The 17591-nt window shown below is 40.0% G+C and overlaps 2 protein-coding genes across 2 annotated transcripts; both read right to left on the reverse strand.

The window, feature by feature from the left end:
* Positions 1–1072: 1072 nt before the first annotated feature.
* LOC117822927 lies at positions 1073–6507 on the reverse strand. Its single transcript, XM_034697887.1, has 2 exons — positions 6296–6507; positions 1073–3216 (listed from the first exon to the last, which is right to left on the reverse strand). The coding sequence occupies exon 2, from the start codon at positions 3162–3164 to the stop codon at positions 1578–1580; it is 1587 nt and encodes a 528-aa protein (XP_034553778.1). The 5' UTR covers positions 3165–3216; positions 6296–6507; the 3' UTR covers positions 1073–1577.
* A 2745-nt stretch (positions 6508–9252) lies between these two features.
* On the reverse strand, positions 9253–17591 carry im:7147486 (zinc finger protein 865). The gene is made up of 2 exons (XM_034698097.1): positions 17310–17591; positions 9253–12661 (listed from the first exon to the last, which is right to left on the reverse strand). Exon 2 carries the CDS (start codon positions 12606–12608, stop codon positions 9627–9629), a length of 2982 nt encoding a protein of 993 aa, XP_034553988.1. The 5' UTR covers positions 12609–12661; positions 17310–17591; the 3' UTR covers positions 9253–9626.

Genomic DNA, 17591 nt, shown 5'->3' on the forward strand with positions numbered 1-17591 from the left:
GCTAGCATACTTCTGAAGAGGTGATTAGACTGGCAATATCATGACACTTCAAAAAGGGAGTATGTCTTAAATCCTTCTGTTACAGTGGCCCTGAAGTGCAAATCACAACGGCAAATCAGAAAACACAACGGCGAATCAGTGTCAAAAGATAGACCAGTCCAATCAGCAATGAGTCATGTCCCCCGAGGGTACCTACTTCTTCCGGTTTGGTCAATGTCGTAGTGTTTTCTGATTTGCCGTAGTGATTTGCACTTCAGGGCCACCGTATTCTGTTGAGTAAGAAATAAAGTTACAATTACATAGAGCATGCATCAAGGGGGGCGGCCTATTTTAATACACAGACCTGAAACATATGATGAATTCATTGTTCTTTTTGATACCACCAAGTGTAAGTCACAAGAGGCAGACTGCATTCAAAGGTCATGACATTGATATCAAGATGTCTTCTGACCTAAACTGAACCTCTTATTTCTAATTTAATTTCAATCAACTACACTTAGAAATACTTGTTTTACTTTACTAACACTTCTGTCATATCTATACTTGGACTATACTTCTAGGGCTCATAAAGGCCTTCCAGGTTGTAAACTACCATTACTGCTTGTACTGCTTCTATTGACAGAGATCTGAGGTTAAAAGCATATGCATTTAGTCTTTATCCAAATAACCTAAGCATAATAAATAACCCAGCATCAGAGGGAATACTGGCAGAGTAGCATCATGCTAACAGAGCTAACACTGGACACAAACTCCACATTGGAAGGATTTCACCTGATGTGGGCGGACAGGATAGCCAGACTGAACTAACTGGTGAAGAAGGCCTGCTCAATCCTGGACCCTGTGGAGGTGGTGGCTGACAGGAGAATTATGGCCAATCTGTCGTCTCTGATGGACATTTCTTTTCTATATATATTCTTGTTAAATTCTTGTACTGTACACCTTTTTGTTTGCTGCTGTAACTCCATGAATTTCCCCATTGTGGGACCAATAAAGGAGTATCTTATCTTATCTTATCAATTTGACTTACTGTTAATAATACTAGGTGCTGCATTATCAAAACAGGACAAACACATTGAGTTTAAAAATATAGTTTAATACAACATATACTGTATTCTATAAGTCTGACAAAGCTGGTAAGAACACAAGGTATTGTGGTAAATTCAACAGCCTCACAACACATTCTGATCATACTAAAACATATAGAAATAAAAAACAATAATGCAGCACATGGTTATCTCGGCAAACTTGAGTAAACCATTAACATACCATCTGAACACAATGTTACTTTATTCATCTTCTAAGATCATTGTAGTACAACCAATATTGGACTTTTGGGAAAGTAATATTTCAACGTTCACTGACAGAAGAAATCCAACTTAATGAAGATGGATGTTTGATGTCAATTCATCATACATGTCTCTGTCTTTTTACATTAGAGAAAGCCAGGAAAGCATTGAGCTCCCGTGCTATGAACCTGAACAGTTAGATGCCCCAACCCGAAGACTTTGTTCTTTATGCACTTGGTCCTGTTAAAAAACAAAATGTGACATGCAAATCGGATGTGACTCTTCAGTCCGTCAAGTCTTAATAGGGACAGATGAGGTCACTTGGTAAATCATCTCAGCAGATTTGTCTGGTCCGTTTTCGATGATATAGCAATCATCGTCCATATCCATCTCTGTGTCCTCCTCCACAGGAGCGATTCCTTGCCCTTGTTCCACATCCACAGCCATGACTTGGGTTATCTTTATGTCACTAGGAGCCCCAAGTTTCCTCTCCCCGTTCACCTGGGCAGGAAGCTGGCCTGCCATTGGTGTGACCCTTGTGACTTTGTTATTCTTACTGCTACCTCGCTGTGCCATGAACTCCTGTGCTTTGATACACTTGTGCCTCTGAAGCATCTGGGCAGATTCAAAGGGAATAAGACAGACTCGACATGTGAATCCATTTGGTCTAGAAGATGTCTGCATGTGTTTGCCTGGTACAACTGATATGAATGTTGTGGGTCTCTTCAACTGCCCAGAGAGAAGCATGGGATGCCCTCGACCACTTTTATTGGGATTTGGACGGTGAAACTTTGATGGATGGGAGATGAAAGGCTTGGCTGGGTTTGGATTTTGTCTCTTGCAATGCATGGAGGGAGAGACATGAAGCCCCTGGTTGCTTTGACTGGATGTTCCGATGTTCAAATGTTTTAACTGCAGAGCTGAAGTGCCATGGGTTGCCTGAATGCCATTAATGGCGGCATGGGGATTCTGCCTTCCATACTCTAGATAGGGAGAGACCTGTGGTCCAGGAGAACTCTGACTCTTGCTTGGTCCTGCCTCATTAAGTGGCTTGAAACCTACCGGTCTTGCAGTAATGAGTTTGAATTTGGTAGAACTGTTGGGTGCATTACAAACATGGAAGCGAGGCACTATCTTCCTGCTAGAGAGGAGCAGCCCACATCCTATACAGCCCGACACTTTATCTACAACATGAGCGCTGTGATGGGATATGAGAGACTTTTTAGTTATAAAACACTGACCACATTTGCTGCAGGAGTATGGCTTGTTCTTGCTAAATTTGCGCACCGTTTGCAACATCACCACTGGCTGGTAAAGTGTCCAAAGATCCACTGTCGGTGCACCTACACCTGCAAAAATATTCTTCATGTCTGTTGCAGAGTTTAAAGAATTTTGAAGCAGAGATGGTTGTGACAAAGTAGGGTACAACCCAGGCACTTGCGAAATCTGTGCAGGCTGCAGTGACATGTGAGCTGATGCATTGGGTACTTGCCGCATATGCTTCACAGGCAAAGACATTGATGCCACATTCCCTAATTTAGGTGCTTTCCAGACAACCTCACCTGTCTCTAATCTTTTCAGCTGTGCTTCCTCTGCTATGCGTTTCTCAACTCTGCGCTTTTTAATGGTTTCGTGGTCAAGCACTTGATGCCCTGGTTCATGTGTAGTGCTGTGCTCCAGCATGTCACTGTATCTAGCAAACTCAGTTCCACAAGAGCAGATGTGACTTGCAGCAGAGCACATGTGTTCCTCCACGCATCTCCTATCTGCAAATATCTGCTCACAACTGAAGCAAAACCGCCCAGCGTCCATCAAGTCCTTGCCCAAGCCATCATCCAGGACGTTGTGCAGTTTTTGCCTCCCTCTCTCCATGGTCATGTTGCACTCGGGTGTATTTATTGATGAAGTTGAGCACTCTTCCACATCTGTCCTGTAAAAAGAAGGTTTTAAAAGATCACTGAAATGGCAACACTTAATATAGTACTATCAGTTAGTCCAGGGGTGTCAAACATGCGGCTGGCGGGCCAAAACCGGTCTGCCAGAAGTTCCAATCCGGCCCTCGGAACGACTTTGCAAAGTGAAAAAATTACAGAGAAGACATTAACTAGAGATAGACTGATATGTTTTTTCAGGGCCGAAACTGATACCGATTATTAGAAGTCAAGGAGGCGGATAACTGATATTTGGAGCCAATATTCATTTGCAGTAAAAGGGTAAATATTGGAGTCAAAATTTTGAATAATACAAGCTCCAACACTTTACTTTGTTTAAATAATAATAATAATAATAATAATAATAATAATACCTAAGTTTTATATAGCGCTTTTAAACAACTCAAAGACGCTTTACAAATAAATAAATAAATACAAATAAAGACATACAAGACAAGCAGACGACAAGGGAAGAGGTGGAAAAATTAATGTGAGGGGAATGCCTGTTTGAAAAGGTAATTTTTTAACTGTTTCTTAAATGAAAGGAGTGAGTCAGAAGCACGGATGTGTGGGGGGAGAGAGTTCCAGAGGGTGGGGGCGGCTATGGCAAAGGCCCGGTCCCCCAAGGTACGGTGCTTGGATTTAGTGATGGGAGTGAGGAGGTTGGAGTCAGAGGATCGGAGACGGCGGGAGGGGTGGTAGTACCGGAGAAGGCCTTTAAGCATATGTTTATTAAACAGCTTTTCAGATTTGCAACATGTTAAAGGTTTTTTTTTATCTTATATTTTTTTATAAAAGTAACTACTATGTCAAATTTGTCCTCTGGGGGTCGCATAAAATCATAGTGCTGATGGAGCGCACCTGACAGCGCTTTTTTTTCCAGGGACCTTTTTTCTCATAGTGAGAAAATAGATGACTTGCTGTTTTCATAATCTGGTTGAGATTCATAAAAACTGTTTAGAGCAATATAAAATGATCCACTAACTACTAACACTAGCACTACACCCCTGCATACAACACTGTCCAGCAAGCAAACTGTTCATGCTGGAGCTGAGGGGTCCAAAATAATCAACTTTACCTTCTTCATTATTATAATCTCTCTGTTCTTCTACAGTAAACATTACACTCTGTGTCAGGTGAATGGGAAACCTGTGTGTTTGGTGCGTTAGCAGCAGGTTTCAGGGCTTAAATGCCAACCTCCTCACCCCTCTCACCAAACCCAAGCACCAAACCTGGGGGGACAGGTCTTTCTCTGTCACTGCCCCCACTAGTGGTGCAACGGATCATCGTTGATCCGTGATCCGTACGGATGCCTCTCCACGGTTCGGCACGGACGTGGTCTGCGGATCGGTTGATGAAAAAAGTTGCGCGTGTTCACGTGATGACCGCATGTTCAATCCACACTCACTCGTCAAGCGCAGCTGTTGTCATGGCAAGTGAAGGAGCAGAGGAACTTGAAAGACCTCCTGCATCTTGTAAGTCACATGTATGGGAGCATTTTGGTTTCCCTGTGAAATACACTGAATGCTGAATGTGATTAAGCCACGTTATGAAACTCTGTTGCGCACCCACTAGACCAGAGGCCGTCAACATCCGGCCGCCTATTTATGGCCCCCGAACTGTTATTCCTTCACTCTGTGTTTTGGTCGGGTCACAGTGTGTTTACCGGGACTTGTCTCCATGTCAGATACGCAGACAGGCTGTTCCTGGGTCACTTAGAGTTCACTGCTGCGAGTGCAATTTTGAACTTTCACTTTCGTTTCTGGAGCGGTTCGCATATTGGTACTTTGCCAGCTGTAGGACCCTAGAATGCACGAAAACGGTGTGTTCACAGTTTGCAGCTCAAAGAAAAGTGGACGGTGAAAATCAGCAAATGAAAGAATAAATGGAGTGAAACTTTTGAAGTTCCTCTGCTCCTTCACTTGCCATGCCATGAAATGCAGTGAATGAGGCAGGACTGGGCCCACAGATAGGGTGCTTTGCACAAGCTGTACATTTTGAGTTGAATCTCGTTTTTATTTAATGGGCAAAGTGTTTTACAAAATAAATGGAGAACAAAGTTATATTTGTCTTGTCTTCTTTTTTTTTTGCTGATCCGAAAAATGATCCGATCCGTGACTAAAAACCGTGATCCGATCCGAACCGTGAGTTTTTTGATCCATTGCACCCCTAGCCCCCACCCTCTGGAACTCTCTCCCCCAGCACCTCAGATTCTCTCCCTCACTCACCAAATTCAAACCTGGACTCAAAACCCACCTATTTACAAAGGCTTTTAACCTATAATTGATTGATTTTTGTTTTGTTTTGCTGCCTTGCTTTCCTTTGCTTTTCTATTGTATAATTTATTTTCTTGTAAAGTGTCTTGGAGAATCTTTTAAAGCGCTTTTATAAATAAAATGTATTATAATAATACTAATTGTTATTATTATTATTATTAATAATAAATAGTAAAATATTTGGCCCACTGTGAGACTCATCATGGCAAAAAACACAACAGTTGTTTTTGTAGAAAGATAGTTCATGTAATGTGAACATTTCCAGAAAGTACTTGTACTTTTTGCACCAAAACAAAGGGATACAGTTAAAGCTGTCGTCATTCATAGGTTATTATGTTATGATTTTACTGGTCCGGCCCACTTCAGATCAACTCGGGCTGTATGTGGCCCCTGAACTGAAGTGAGTTTGACGCCCCTGAGGTAGTCCAATGGTGACCAAATTAATGTGTCCCATTAATTCAACGAATGCTCCGAGCTACATGAAACGCATGATTAGCTATGGATAGATGACTGCAGCTTGTTAATCCCATAAAAGACTAGAAGTATTTGAATGTATCTGAAGGCAAGTGCTACGACCTAATGATGAACTCTATATGTTACCATTCTTCCTCTCGGTTGTGACACATCATCCAGGTTTAACAGTGGCATGTACACCCTTCTTCATCATCGCTTAATAAACACTGGTAGAAACATGTTGAATATTCGTGTGTATGTTATTTTTGTGAACGCGGGCTTGTCTTGCTAATAGCCTCCAATGCTAACGCTAGCCTACATTAGCTGAGGGTGAATAACGTTGCCTTACCTTCACATTCAGTCACTGTCTGTGTAGCTGTGTCAGGATTCTGCTTTATGTTCGCAACAATCCGCGAAGAAAGCGTCGATGGTCGTTATTTTATACCCACAAGCTGGATAACTAGCCGGCGTACAGGGCAGCTAGCTCTTTAGCCACATCTATCTAAAAGAAGAGGAAGCAGGAGCCTCCCTCTTCTTCGGTGGATGGCGCGCTTTGACAGCCGGGCGTCGAGGTTCTGCTGGTTTATACTGACACCTGTCGGCTGGAGGTTCTTCTGCCTCACCTCCAATTATGAGTCCTTGAATTTTGGTGCATATAACACAAATAAATAGGATAGCATGAACTTAGCAGTTAAATTATGACATCCTAGTGAACAGTATGCATGTGTTTGCAACAGTATACACTTGACATGGCTATGTTAACTTCTGTTTGTTTATCTCATAGAGACATTTGAGCACAACTGACTGAAAAATGGAAATTTAAAATGTCAGACACTCTCTTTATCTCCCTTCACACTCATACTTGTCTCATGGTCCACCTTTAACAATATGGGAGAGGGACTTTGACAAAATAACAACCAAAAAAGAATAAATGTGTATGTATATGTATTATTATATGATTAGTATTACTGTTGTCCAATTGCTTTATTTTACTTATATACATTTTATTTTTTATTTTAACTTTCTCTGTGTGTTTGTGTCTGTTTTTCTTACGGGGGGGAAGTTGATTGTCCAGTGTTTATCTTCCATAGGCGTTTCTAGCCCATTTTTGGGGGTGCTGAAGCACCCCTAAATTGAATCCCAGCACCCTTAAAATTTGAGAGATTTTTATATATTTTTTTTACTGTATGTCCTTTTTAACAAGCTACAAAAGTTTCAAAACCATACAGTACTTGGTTGAAATGTCATATTTTAACAACAAAAATAAAGCAGCTCCACCGTGATGAAAAAGGGGAAGTAGAGGAGAGAGTGCAAGATCAGGAAGAACCAGGTAAGAAAACAGAGAATAGTGACACGCAAAACTTATGAAATTCTAAAATACAGACAAGAAGGAAAAAGGCAGAGAGAAACATTGAAAAGGTACATTTCTGTTCATGTGTTTTACATGTTGTGCATTGCATTTGAAATGAAAGTCCAAAAAATAACTCCAATGTCAATTTTTGGTATTTTTGGTACTCACTATAGGGGGCTGGTTTACTCCAGAAACATACATACTGTTTATGTATATGTTGAGGAGCTGCTGTATCAAAATGAGTAGTCTTCCCCAGAAATTAGGGTTACCATATGTTTCTGTTATGATTCCAATCCATTTCTCTTTTGCTGTGGCTCAGTATTTAAATCAACTTTATCAGATTTGATGGTTTAGTCACAGACTTTCCCAAAAAGTGTTTTTCTTTCACAAATGTGGTAATGAAATTAAATTAAAATGTACAAAACAGTGAAGTTTATCTTGCCCGGCTGAGCAGCTCTCTGGGTGCTCAGCACCCCTAAACATCCAATCCTAGAATCGCCCCTGTATGTCTCTATTTGTGAATTGTACACAAAATGTTAGTTTTTTTATTGGAATTGTGAAAAAGCCAATAAACAAAGTTTTTGGGGAAAAAAAAGTCAGACTCTGAGTGAAGGAACTCTTCCTGACTCATGCTGACTTGTTCACTTTATTTTACCTCACTATAAGTGTAAGTTTCCTGTTTAATATGAGAAACAGCTCAGTTCATTCATTTTAGGAAGACTACAGTCTGTAGGTAACCATTGTCAAGGACACAGGTAACATTGAGTGTAACATACTGTTTTAAATGGAAGACATTTAATCATTTTTAATTACTACAACTACTGCCAATTCAATATTTATTTATTTATTCATTAAATAGCCATTAAATTAAGCAAAATTGTAACACCTGAAGAAGTGTAATCTTAAAAACAAGCAAAACATGGACTTCAAACACACTGATCCCCAGAGAGAGGATATCTTATATTTTAGCTCAGTGTGCACCTTGGTCTAGTTGAGTAAACAGACTTTTTAACTTACCATGCAGTGACTACTATGGTGAACTGCTCTCCCATTACTGAGCCTCACTTCCTCCATCACCACCTGGTCCACTGCTGCCACTGCCATGGAAGAGGGCGATCTACTGACAAGGGTACCTTTAAGATCTTAAGGGCAAGCAACAAAGATTATGGACTACCACAAATGCCCATCTAAGAAACCTGGTACCCCCTCTGTCATCATACATCCATTTTTTACACACTTTAGTGCAGCACATTGAATTTACAGACACTGCGTACATTATTTATATTGTGGATATTTCAGCACCCTTCAAAAATACGTGTGGTAGTATTTTTTGTTGCACAAGGCTGCATGGGAGTAAAAATCTAATTATCAGGATAAACTAATAAGAACAGGATAATATAGCGACAGTTTTGCAAAACTGACTGAACTGGACAAGAGCCACCTTAGGGTGTTCATCATGTCTGCAAACAATAAGCTTCATTCTTTGTATGATGACTCACTAAACCCTGGTGCTTGCAAGACACTAATGCTTTGTGGCAACAAGTCTGCAGTCTGCTTTATTCCAGTAGCAATCCAGCCTCCAGAGAGACACTACACATATTACATTAATACTCCCATGTATAACCCAAAGGCAAGTGCACTCAATTAACTTTGTTTTAAACAAGTACTTCTAAATTAAATACACAGAAGTTACTACATATCAAATCAATTATTCAAATCAATCTAGGAAGTCAACCCTCTGTATCTGGTCTCCCCTATGGATAATCGAATTTGAAGACCAAAATAGAGGCATCTACTTATTTTTGTATATTAATAAGGGATTATTAATTAAGTTATTACTGTTATCTTTAAACTTTTTCTGTAGAAAATATTTACGGTAAAATCTCTACATGATAATGCAGCATTTTTTGTTATAAGGAATATAAGATGCCAGAAACCATGTCTCAAAACAAAAATTGAAATGTTTTACATTCAAGTTTATTGACACAACAGACAGCAAGCTACATCACAATCATGTGATAAAAGTTTGACTACCAAATACTATTTTACAGGCTAATGTGACTATGTCATAAAATGATTAAGTTGATAAAACCAAAATGTACAGTATATGAAAGCTTTTTTTACATTGGCAAGCTACAATTACACTCTTAGAGCTGTATAAAAAGCAAGTGGCTGTACAACATCTTATAATCTATGGAGAGTAAAAAAGAAAAAAGAATGACATTTCAAAAGGCAAATACATAACACATCATAATCAATCTGCCTTGTTCTGAAATACTGAACGCTCAGGTAAAGGTCATTTTTTTTCATTAAAAAATCTGAAGAATCCCTAAGAAGCTAATTGTTCTTGTGTTTTTATATTACTGTCTCCAGCCATGATGCGATGGATCCTCCTGCGGTGGTTTTTGAGTGATTTCATGCTTGGATATGTACCCTGGCAAACATCACAGCGGTATGATTCGGACTGTTTGTGGGTAAGCAGGTGTTTCTGCAAACTCTCTACCGTGCCAAACCAGCGAAGACAAACAGGGCAGCGCACAGGCTTTATGGCTGGCTTGCAGGCCCCACTCCTCTGGTGAAATAAAAGACTGATTGTGTTTGGGAAGTCAGAGTTGCAGTGGGAACAGTGATAGCTTTTGGGTGGGTTTGAGGGCAGATTTGTAACCCGTGCACCTTTGCATCGATTCCAGGTTAGGTGTCTTCTAAGGGAGCAACGAGTGGCAAAAGTGTTGCCACATCGTGTACACACAAGTCGTTGCTGTTTTGATGATGGATCTTGAAGCTGTGTTGCTACTTTGACAGATTGCTTCTGTGCAGGCTGATGAACTGACTGCGATGGCTGCTGCTGGGGCTGCGGCTGCTGAGGCCGTGGCTGCTGAAATCTAAGTAAAAGGGGTTGTGATCTTTGTGGCTGTAATCCTTTAAGCAGTTGATGATGAGGATGCATATGGATTTGCAGATGCACTTCGTAGTCAGCCCAGGAACTTACGGTCTCTCCACAAGTCGGGCATGTGTACGATTCTTGTGCATGCTTCTGCAAATGCTCTAGGAGAAGCCTGGGAGATGTAAATCCAGCACCACACTCACAAGTCACCCTTCTTGGAAGTACTGAGGGCAGTGACATGATACCCCAGTTGCCTCCATCATCCACTTGGGTCTCACAGTCTGCTGAAGTAATTGACATGTTCTGCTGCCCAGTTTCACCCACAGCCCCTGCCACTGTCCGTCGCAACTGACACTTCCTTCTGTGGACCATCATGTTATCTTTGCGATTGAAGATTCTCCCACAGACGAAACAAGGAAACATTGGTTTATTATTGTTGGCATTTGGTGGCATGGCACCTAGTGTGCTGCTTTGTGCTACAGCCCCTAGTCCTCGAGGCCTAAACCCACACAGTCGTAGATGGCGCCTCAAAGTACACGGCCGACTGTAGGTTTTCTGGCACCTGGTGCAAGGGTAACGTTTTACACCATCTCTGACAAAATAGCGCAGGCTTGAGGGCACAGATTTGGTCCCCCCTGCACCATTACCAGCTTTCTCTGCAGAGCTAAGCACCTCCAATTCATCATCCAAGGGCATTGTCCACTGCCCTTCATCGCTGTCTTCTTTATCACCTGCTGCTGCATCCCAGCAACTGTTTTCTTCTCCTTGCTGGAGAGAAATCACACTCAAAGCAGCATTATTACTCTGTTCCATCATGGAAGATTTGGAGTAAAATGGGGAGAAGCTCTTTGCTGGATGCACCCAGGCCAACTGTGAAACTGCAGACTGCTCTGAATCTGGAGAGGTCACTTCTACCTTGATATGACCAGAAACTTCAGTGCCCACAGCAACACTTTGAGATCCAGCGTTCACCTCTGTATCTGTTTTAGTTTTAGTGTTTGATCTCAATGCCAGCACTTTCTGAATGGAAGGATTGGCTGGCCCAGGAGGTGATGACCTTGGGCCCAAGCACTTGTGCATTTTTAGGTTCCATCTACGTGCATAGCTGTGCTTGCACAGTGGACAAAAGAAAACTTTCCTTGCATTGTTTTGACTATGGAATGGCACTATTTTAGGGGCAAATGGTGACTTGTTTTTTAAAGAGCTTGACAGCTGTGTAGTGTTGTTCCCCATATGAGGGCACACGTGATTGTCACGTAAAGGCAGACGCCCAATGATCAGCTGTTTACAGCGACGACAACATTTAATCCTCTCTTTCTTGTGCAAGAAATGATGCTCTGTCAGTTTGTCCAAGTTTTGAAAGACCCTACGGCAGCGGCCGCATTGATACCTGCCATATATGCCGTTACTGCCAGGGTCCTTAAGCTTTTGCCGAGTTTCAAGAACCACAACAGGTGAGAAAGTCTTAGTCAGAGAGACAACCCTCTTTTTGCTAGATTCGAGAACTTTGCTTATGGATGGAGCTTTTGTCTTTATACCAGGTGTTGCAAGCAGACGCCTTAACTGTGCAATAGAGAGATCATTGATGGGGGGTACCTCAGTTTTTGGTCCTGGTGTTATGTCAACTTGGACAACTTCTTGTTTTGGGGTCACCATGTCATCATTCTGATCCTGGGACTGAGAGGCTGGAGAGCAGTTCATGTATGCTGATGCTAAAAGCTTCATAAGGGCATTACTTTTGGGTAAACTCAAGTTATTTTGACTTGTTGTGTCCTGGGAATGCATGTCCTCTGCTGTCTCCAGCATTTGTTCTGATTCTGCTGACATGTTCTCAAGTTGTTCATCACTCTCATCTAGAGGAGTTGTACACTGGCTTTGGGTTGGACTTACTTTAGCAATGCCATCTTCCAAGCTTTCATCTGCTTGACTTTGTGTTAACGGGAGCATTTCAGCAGCTGAGGTCCCTGAGGTAGAGAGACATCTAAGGACCAAATCTGGCTGATTTACAGTTGGACTGAATGATGAATGTTGGGTCGGCAGAGCTTCATCACAACCCAGTCCAGAGGCAGTATCATTATTATCCAGAGGCTGCGTTTGCTGTAGTTGAGAGACATGTGATCGCTTATGCTCAAGCATTAGACTAAAGTCCTGAAATTCGTCTCCACAGTCACAAATAAAAAAAGAAGGTAAAGGGCCCTCAGGAAGTAGAGTGGATGGACTCGGGCGCTCACTGGATGAGTCCGTACTTGAAAACAGCATTTCATGGGGGCTGCTGCCTTGTTGTGGAGGGGTAGGGGCCTTGGGAAGTGCACTTGCATGCGTTGCCTGATGGACTAGTAAGGAGGCCAATCCTGTGAAGGTGGCCGAACATGCCACACAACGAAACACTTTTGGGGATGAAGTACTTCCCTGTAAACCAAGCATCATGGCAGCCAAACCAACAAGGCAATCCAGGTGTTGAAGTCATACAAGGATGTTTCCTGTAAATCACACAGAGCAGACACAAATCAATGTCACTGAACGAAAATGGATAATCACAATTTAAACATTTGCAATCAATATTTTTTTCAACAATAAATCTTTCTAGCTACCCTTCGTTTTTCATTATGCAAGTCTTGTCAGCTAAACAATCTTTTATATGCTTTTATTATACACCTGCAAAACAAGGACACTTCACTATAAGTCTAGCTCTTTAAAATTTAGTAATTAAAAGGTAGATTATAAGGATGCAAGATATTGGATTTTTTGCTGATATCTGATATTTTACAACTCATTTAGCCGATTACTAATACCGATATTTTTTTCCGCACACCTAGTTGCAGAGATCATCAATTCTCTTCTGTATTGGAATTAGCGTACAGTATTATGGTGATACTCTTATCACATTTGTTATGTAATATTCATTTCTTGTGCAAAATAAGAAAAATACTTAAGACTTAAAACTGCATATTTATCTATGACGATAGCTTTCATACAAAAAGATACATCCTACTTAAAACTTGGATGATGATCTCCCTGAGACTTTTAAATGTAAACTAAAAACAAATTTATTCAGTCTGGCTTTTATGTGGGGTTTAACAATTTTATTACCACCTTTTACTATAATATTGATTTAAATGTTTACTTTATTATTTTAGTAATTTTAACTGTTACCTTATTCTATTTTTATGCATTTATTCATTCAATAATTTACTTAATTTTTACTTATCTACTCAGTTTTATGGATATTTTTAGCCTTAATATATATTTTTCAACTCTTATCCTTACCCTTTTTAAATCTATTTATTTTAACTATTTTTATTCTTAATTTTGATGCTTTAACTTATTTTAATTACACACATTTTATTGTTGGTGTAAATTAGTCTCTATTTTATTTGATGTTATCTTATTATTTTTATTATTATCATTATTATTATTATTATTTCCCCCTAATATGTCTTGCCATTGTTTCATTTCTGCTTATTTCTTGTTTTTGAATCACTGTAAAGCACTTTGGGTTGCATTTGATTTGTATGAAAGGTGCTTTATAAATAAAGCTTGATTGATTGATTGACTGAGACAGTCATAACAATACCCACAACCAGGGCAAATTTGGCCAATTTCACATTTGACATAGTAAGTAAGTAAACCTAACCTCTGTTCACATGGAACATGTGAAAAGTGCAACCATACAGCAATTAAACCCAAATAAAAAAAAATTTTTACTCTTTGACAGTAAATGTGCCTAAATTAGTCAGCTACATGTACTGCTGCTTAAATTCAAATTTAACTTAAAACATGAGCCCAACATGTGTGAAGCAGACCATTATTTTATAAGTTAATTATATCGGCACATTATCGGATATCGGCGTGTTGGCCGATATCCGATAATGTGCCGATAATATCGTGCATCCCAAGTAGATTATATCATTTTATTTAGTTTTTCCTTTTTAGATAGACTTTATTTGTTTTTCTCACATTCTTATTCACATATTATACTCAATTGAGTGATCATGGAATAATTGGACACCCTCCACCCTCCCCCTCCCCAGTCACCCCCCCATCAGGATGTAAAGTCAGGGTTCAGATTATATCATTTTTGATATATTATCGACATGTTCTTTCTACACTTTAAGCAAACAATAAAGACTTGCTTTGGGGGAAATCAATCTGGAATCACTCGCCACCGCAGGGCTCCATCATGGCACATGACTTGAGTCTTCAAGAAGCTAAAGCTAACGGGCTAATTCATAAAAGTGGCCGAGGAAGGTAGTTTGACATGGTTTGCAATCACAAGTATACACTGGGCTCCTTTCACAATCACTCTCTCGTAGAGTCTTGCAGCATTAGTGAAGTGGAGCAGGTTTATCTAACTGGGGCCAAGGGATGAAGAACATAATGAACAGCTCTTCTTTGTCACTGCTGCCTTGCACTGCATTGTTTCCCAGAATCTTACTCAACAGAGCACCTCAGGTATGCCCTTCATTGCAACATAAAGAGACATACACCTGCCTTAAGAGACACAGACTTGCCTGGAAACCTGTCAAGTCTTCTGCTGAAATTGAAACACTCCCAACAACAACAGGTCCACACCCTATTTTTGACAGATTTATATAGTATGCTGTAGTCTAGCTACCTTATCCTGAAAGCAGGGGTAAAATGATGCAAACCTGTGATATAGATATCTAGACTCTAAGCAGGGCCAAAGTATGACAAACTTGCTAAGTTAAAAGTGTTTTTAAGATGTTTGCTCACTAATGTAGGAAACATTGCTTAAGAACTCATCAAAGACGATGTAACAGAAGTGTATTCAGGTCTGAATAAATGAGTCAATGTGACACACATCACCACAGAGCAAGTGTGCTTTACAAACTGAACGTACGTGATTTCCGGTAAATTTCCATGGGAAGATAAGCTGGGGAAATTTTGAAAATATTCCAAATTGGAAATTATGGGAATTTAATGGAAAGTTATCATATCCAAGCATAAATATTTGTTTTGTTATCATCAGACATCCATCCAAAATAATACAATTAAAACAGGTGTATTTGTAAGAAGAACTTTATCAAGTGTTAAACATTTTATTGATCAATCATTTTTTTCATTGATGAAAAAAACGGGAATTTTGAGTTAAATATTACTCATCCCCCGACCCAACCCATTCAAAAATTAACAAAATGCAATCCCATCAAAGTCCCATTCAAAATGTTAAATGAAGAGTGCCCCTCTCCCTCCAAAAAAGTCCCATTCAACACGCAAATAAAAAGTGCATGTAGGGGGCGTGGTCTCAATAGCCCTGCAGTAAGCAGTGTGCTATGTGCACATGATTGAGGGATGGAATAGAATAGAATGTACTTTAGCATAGATATTCAACTGTACTTGCATGAAATCTGGTTGGTTTAGTCAGGATTATGCTCAAATATATTTTCCCCAACTATATTTAAGTTCCGTATTGAGAGCCAACCTTCAATTTAGTCAATTCCTGGTTTATTCCCATGGAAAGTTTCCAACTATGAAAATTCCCAGAATTTTGCAACCCTAACTGTACTTAAGTACATTTTTTTAATAATCTGTACTTTACTTGAGTATTATTTTTTGGGGTAACTTATTACTTTTACTCCACTACATTTAGAAGACAATTATTGTACTTTTGACTCCACTACATCAGTGCTCTAGTTACTCTCTACTTTTGCTTTGAAGTCAGCTCATGAGTTTCCTTCTCTTTTCTGAAATCTGATCCTAAAGACAGTAAACTGTGTTTGTGTAGTTCTGTTTGTCTCAGGGGTTTAGTCATACCTGTATATCGTGCGTCTCCACGGTTGAACGTGGAGCAAACAGAGAGCGGTTCATTTAGAGGTGGTAATGATGGCTATATTTCTCCTCATGAGCACACATGGTCATATCTTCAGCCTGTGTTAGAGTTTTTTGAAATGAAGAATGATAAGTATCATTTTAAATGTTCTCCTTGTTTCCCACTCTGCTCAAACAAACAAACATTCACACTCCAACCTGAGAAAGCGAGCTGAGCTACAAAACGTTTGTTTTATTCCAGATGAACATCATAAGTTGTCTGTGCTTGGTGTAACTTGTAGAGTAAATTGTTTCACTGCTTGCTAATATTGATTGTTTCTTTTGTAAAACTGTTTCTTTTTATTTTATGTTTGTATAACTCTTTCTTCTTTTCTGCTTTTTTTTTTTAATTGTATTTTTTTTACTTTTACATGTTCGAAATAAAGTCATCAAATCAAATCAAATCAAAACTTAGTTTCTGTTTTTATTCCATGGTGTAGTTTTTAGAGATTTCATGTAATGGTTTCTAAATAAACATGATGTAACTGAATGTACTCCTATGTATTCTTCACTGCACTTATGTATTTTACATTTTTTAAAGAATTTTTAATAAGTACTTTGAATACTTTAAGTATTTTTAAAAGCAAGTACTCCAGGACTTTCACTCAAGTAATAATTTGACAGAGCAACTTTCACTTGTATTGGAGTAATATTTAATCTGGAGTATCTATACTACTCAAATAAAGAAGCTGTGTACTTTGTCCACCACTGATATATTGTGAAAAAATAATTGTTTGATAACAAACCACAGCATAAATTAAGTCTATAATGACAACATATAAAGATAACGGATTCGGGTGTCTTATTTACGTCTTGCATTATCTTGATGAGCAAATAATAGAAAGGTAAACAAGCCAGTCAGCCTCCAAACATGAGGTGATCATCAGAACAACAACTGGATCAGAGCTGCTGCTGTCAACACATCGGGGTCCGACGCTCATGTATTGTTAGCTCGTTAGCTGGCATCATTGCTAACAAGCATACCGCAAGAAATACACATTACTGTTATACTCATCAGATCAATATATTCTGGCTCCACTTCTATGCAAATGAGCCGTCCACACGAGTCCTACTGATCAGCAGCATTTTAAGAGCTTTCCCTCATAACGCTGGGGAAAGCTACCCTCTCCAAACACCTCAGATGGGGCTGCTAGTGCGAGCTAACCAGGGGGGAGGTGACCGGCCACGTTCATGAAGAAGGCCGAACAAATGAAGAACTAACGCTAGCAAGCTATCAATGATGACCCTGTGGACCAGGTCCTGCACAAAATCCAACCTTTTTCATTTTCATGTACTCACCAGCTGCAGGAATGAAAGCGTTATGCTGCACAGCGAGTCCACAATAGCTGAGCATGAGGAGGAGAAATGGCTCAGCAGACATCTGGTCACGCAGAGACCATGCAGTCCCAAGAGGAAAAGCTGTTCTGCCCAGATCTTTGGTTGGACAAAAACGTGATACCCCGCCAGGAGGAAGAGTGCCGAGCTTGAGATGGTTGGGAGCTGTGGTGGAGCTGCAGGGTACTTCACAGGCGCGGAACGGAAAGACACAAGAGGTTGGTCCGCACATGCGCAGTTCATTGA

Source organism: Notolabrus celidotus, chromosome 12 (genome assembly GCF_009762535.1).
Source record: "Notolabrus celidotus isolate fNotCel1 chromosome 12, fNotCel1.pri, whole genome shotgun sequence".
Lineage (NCBI taxonomy): Eukaryota > Metazoa > Chordata > Actinopteri > Labriformes > Labridae > Notolabrus > Notolabrus celidotus.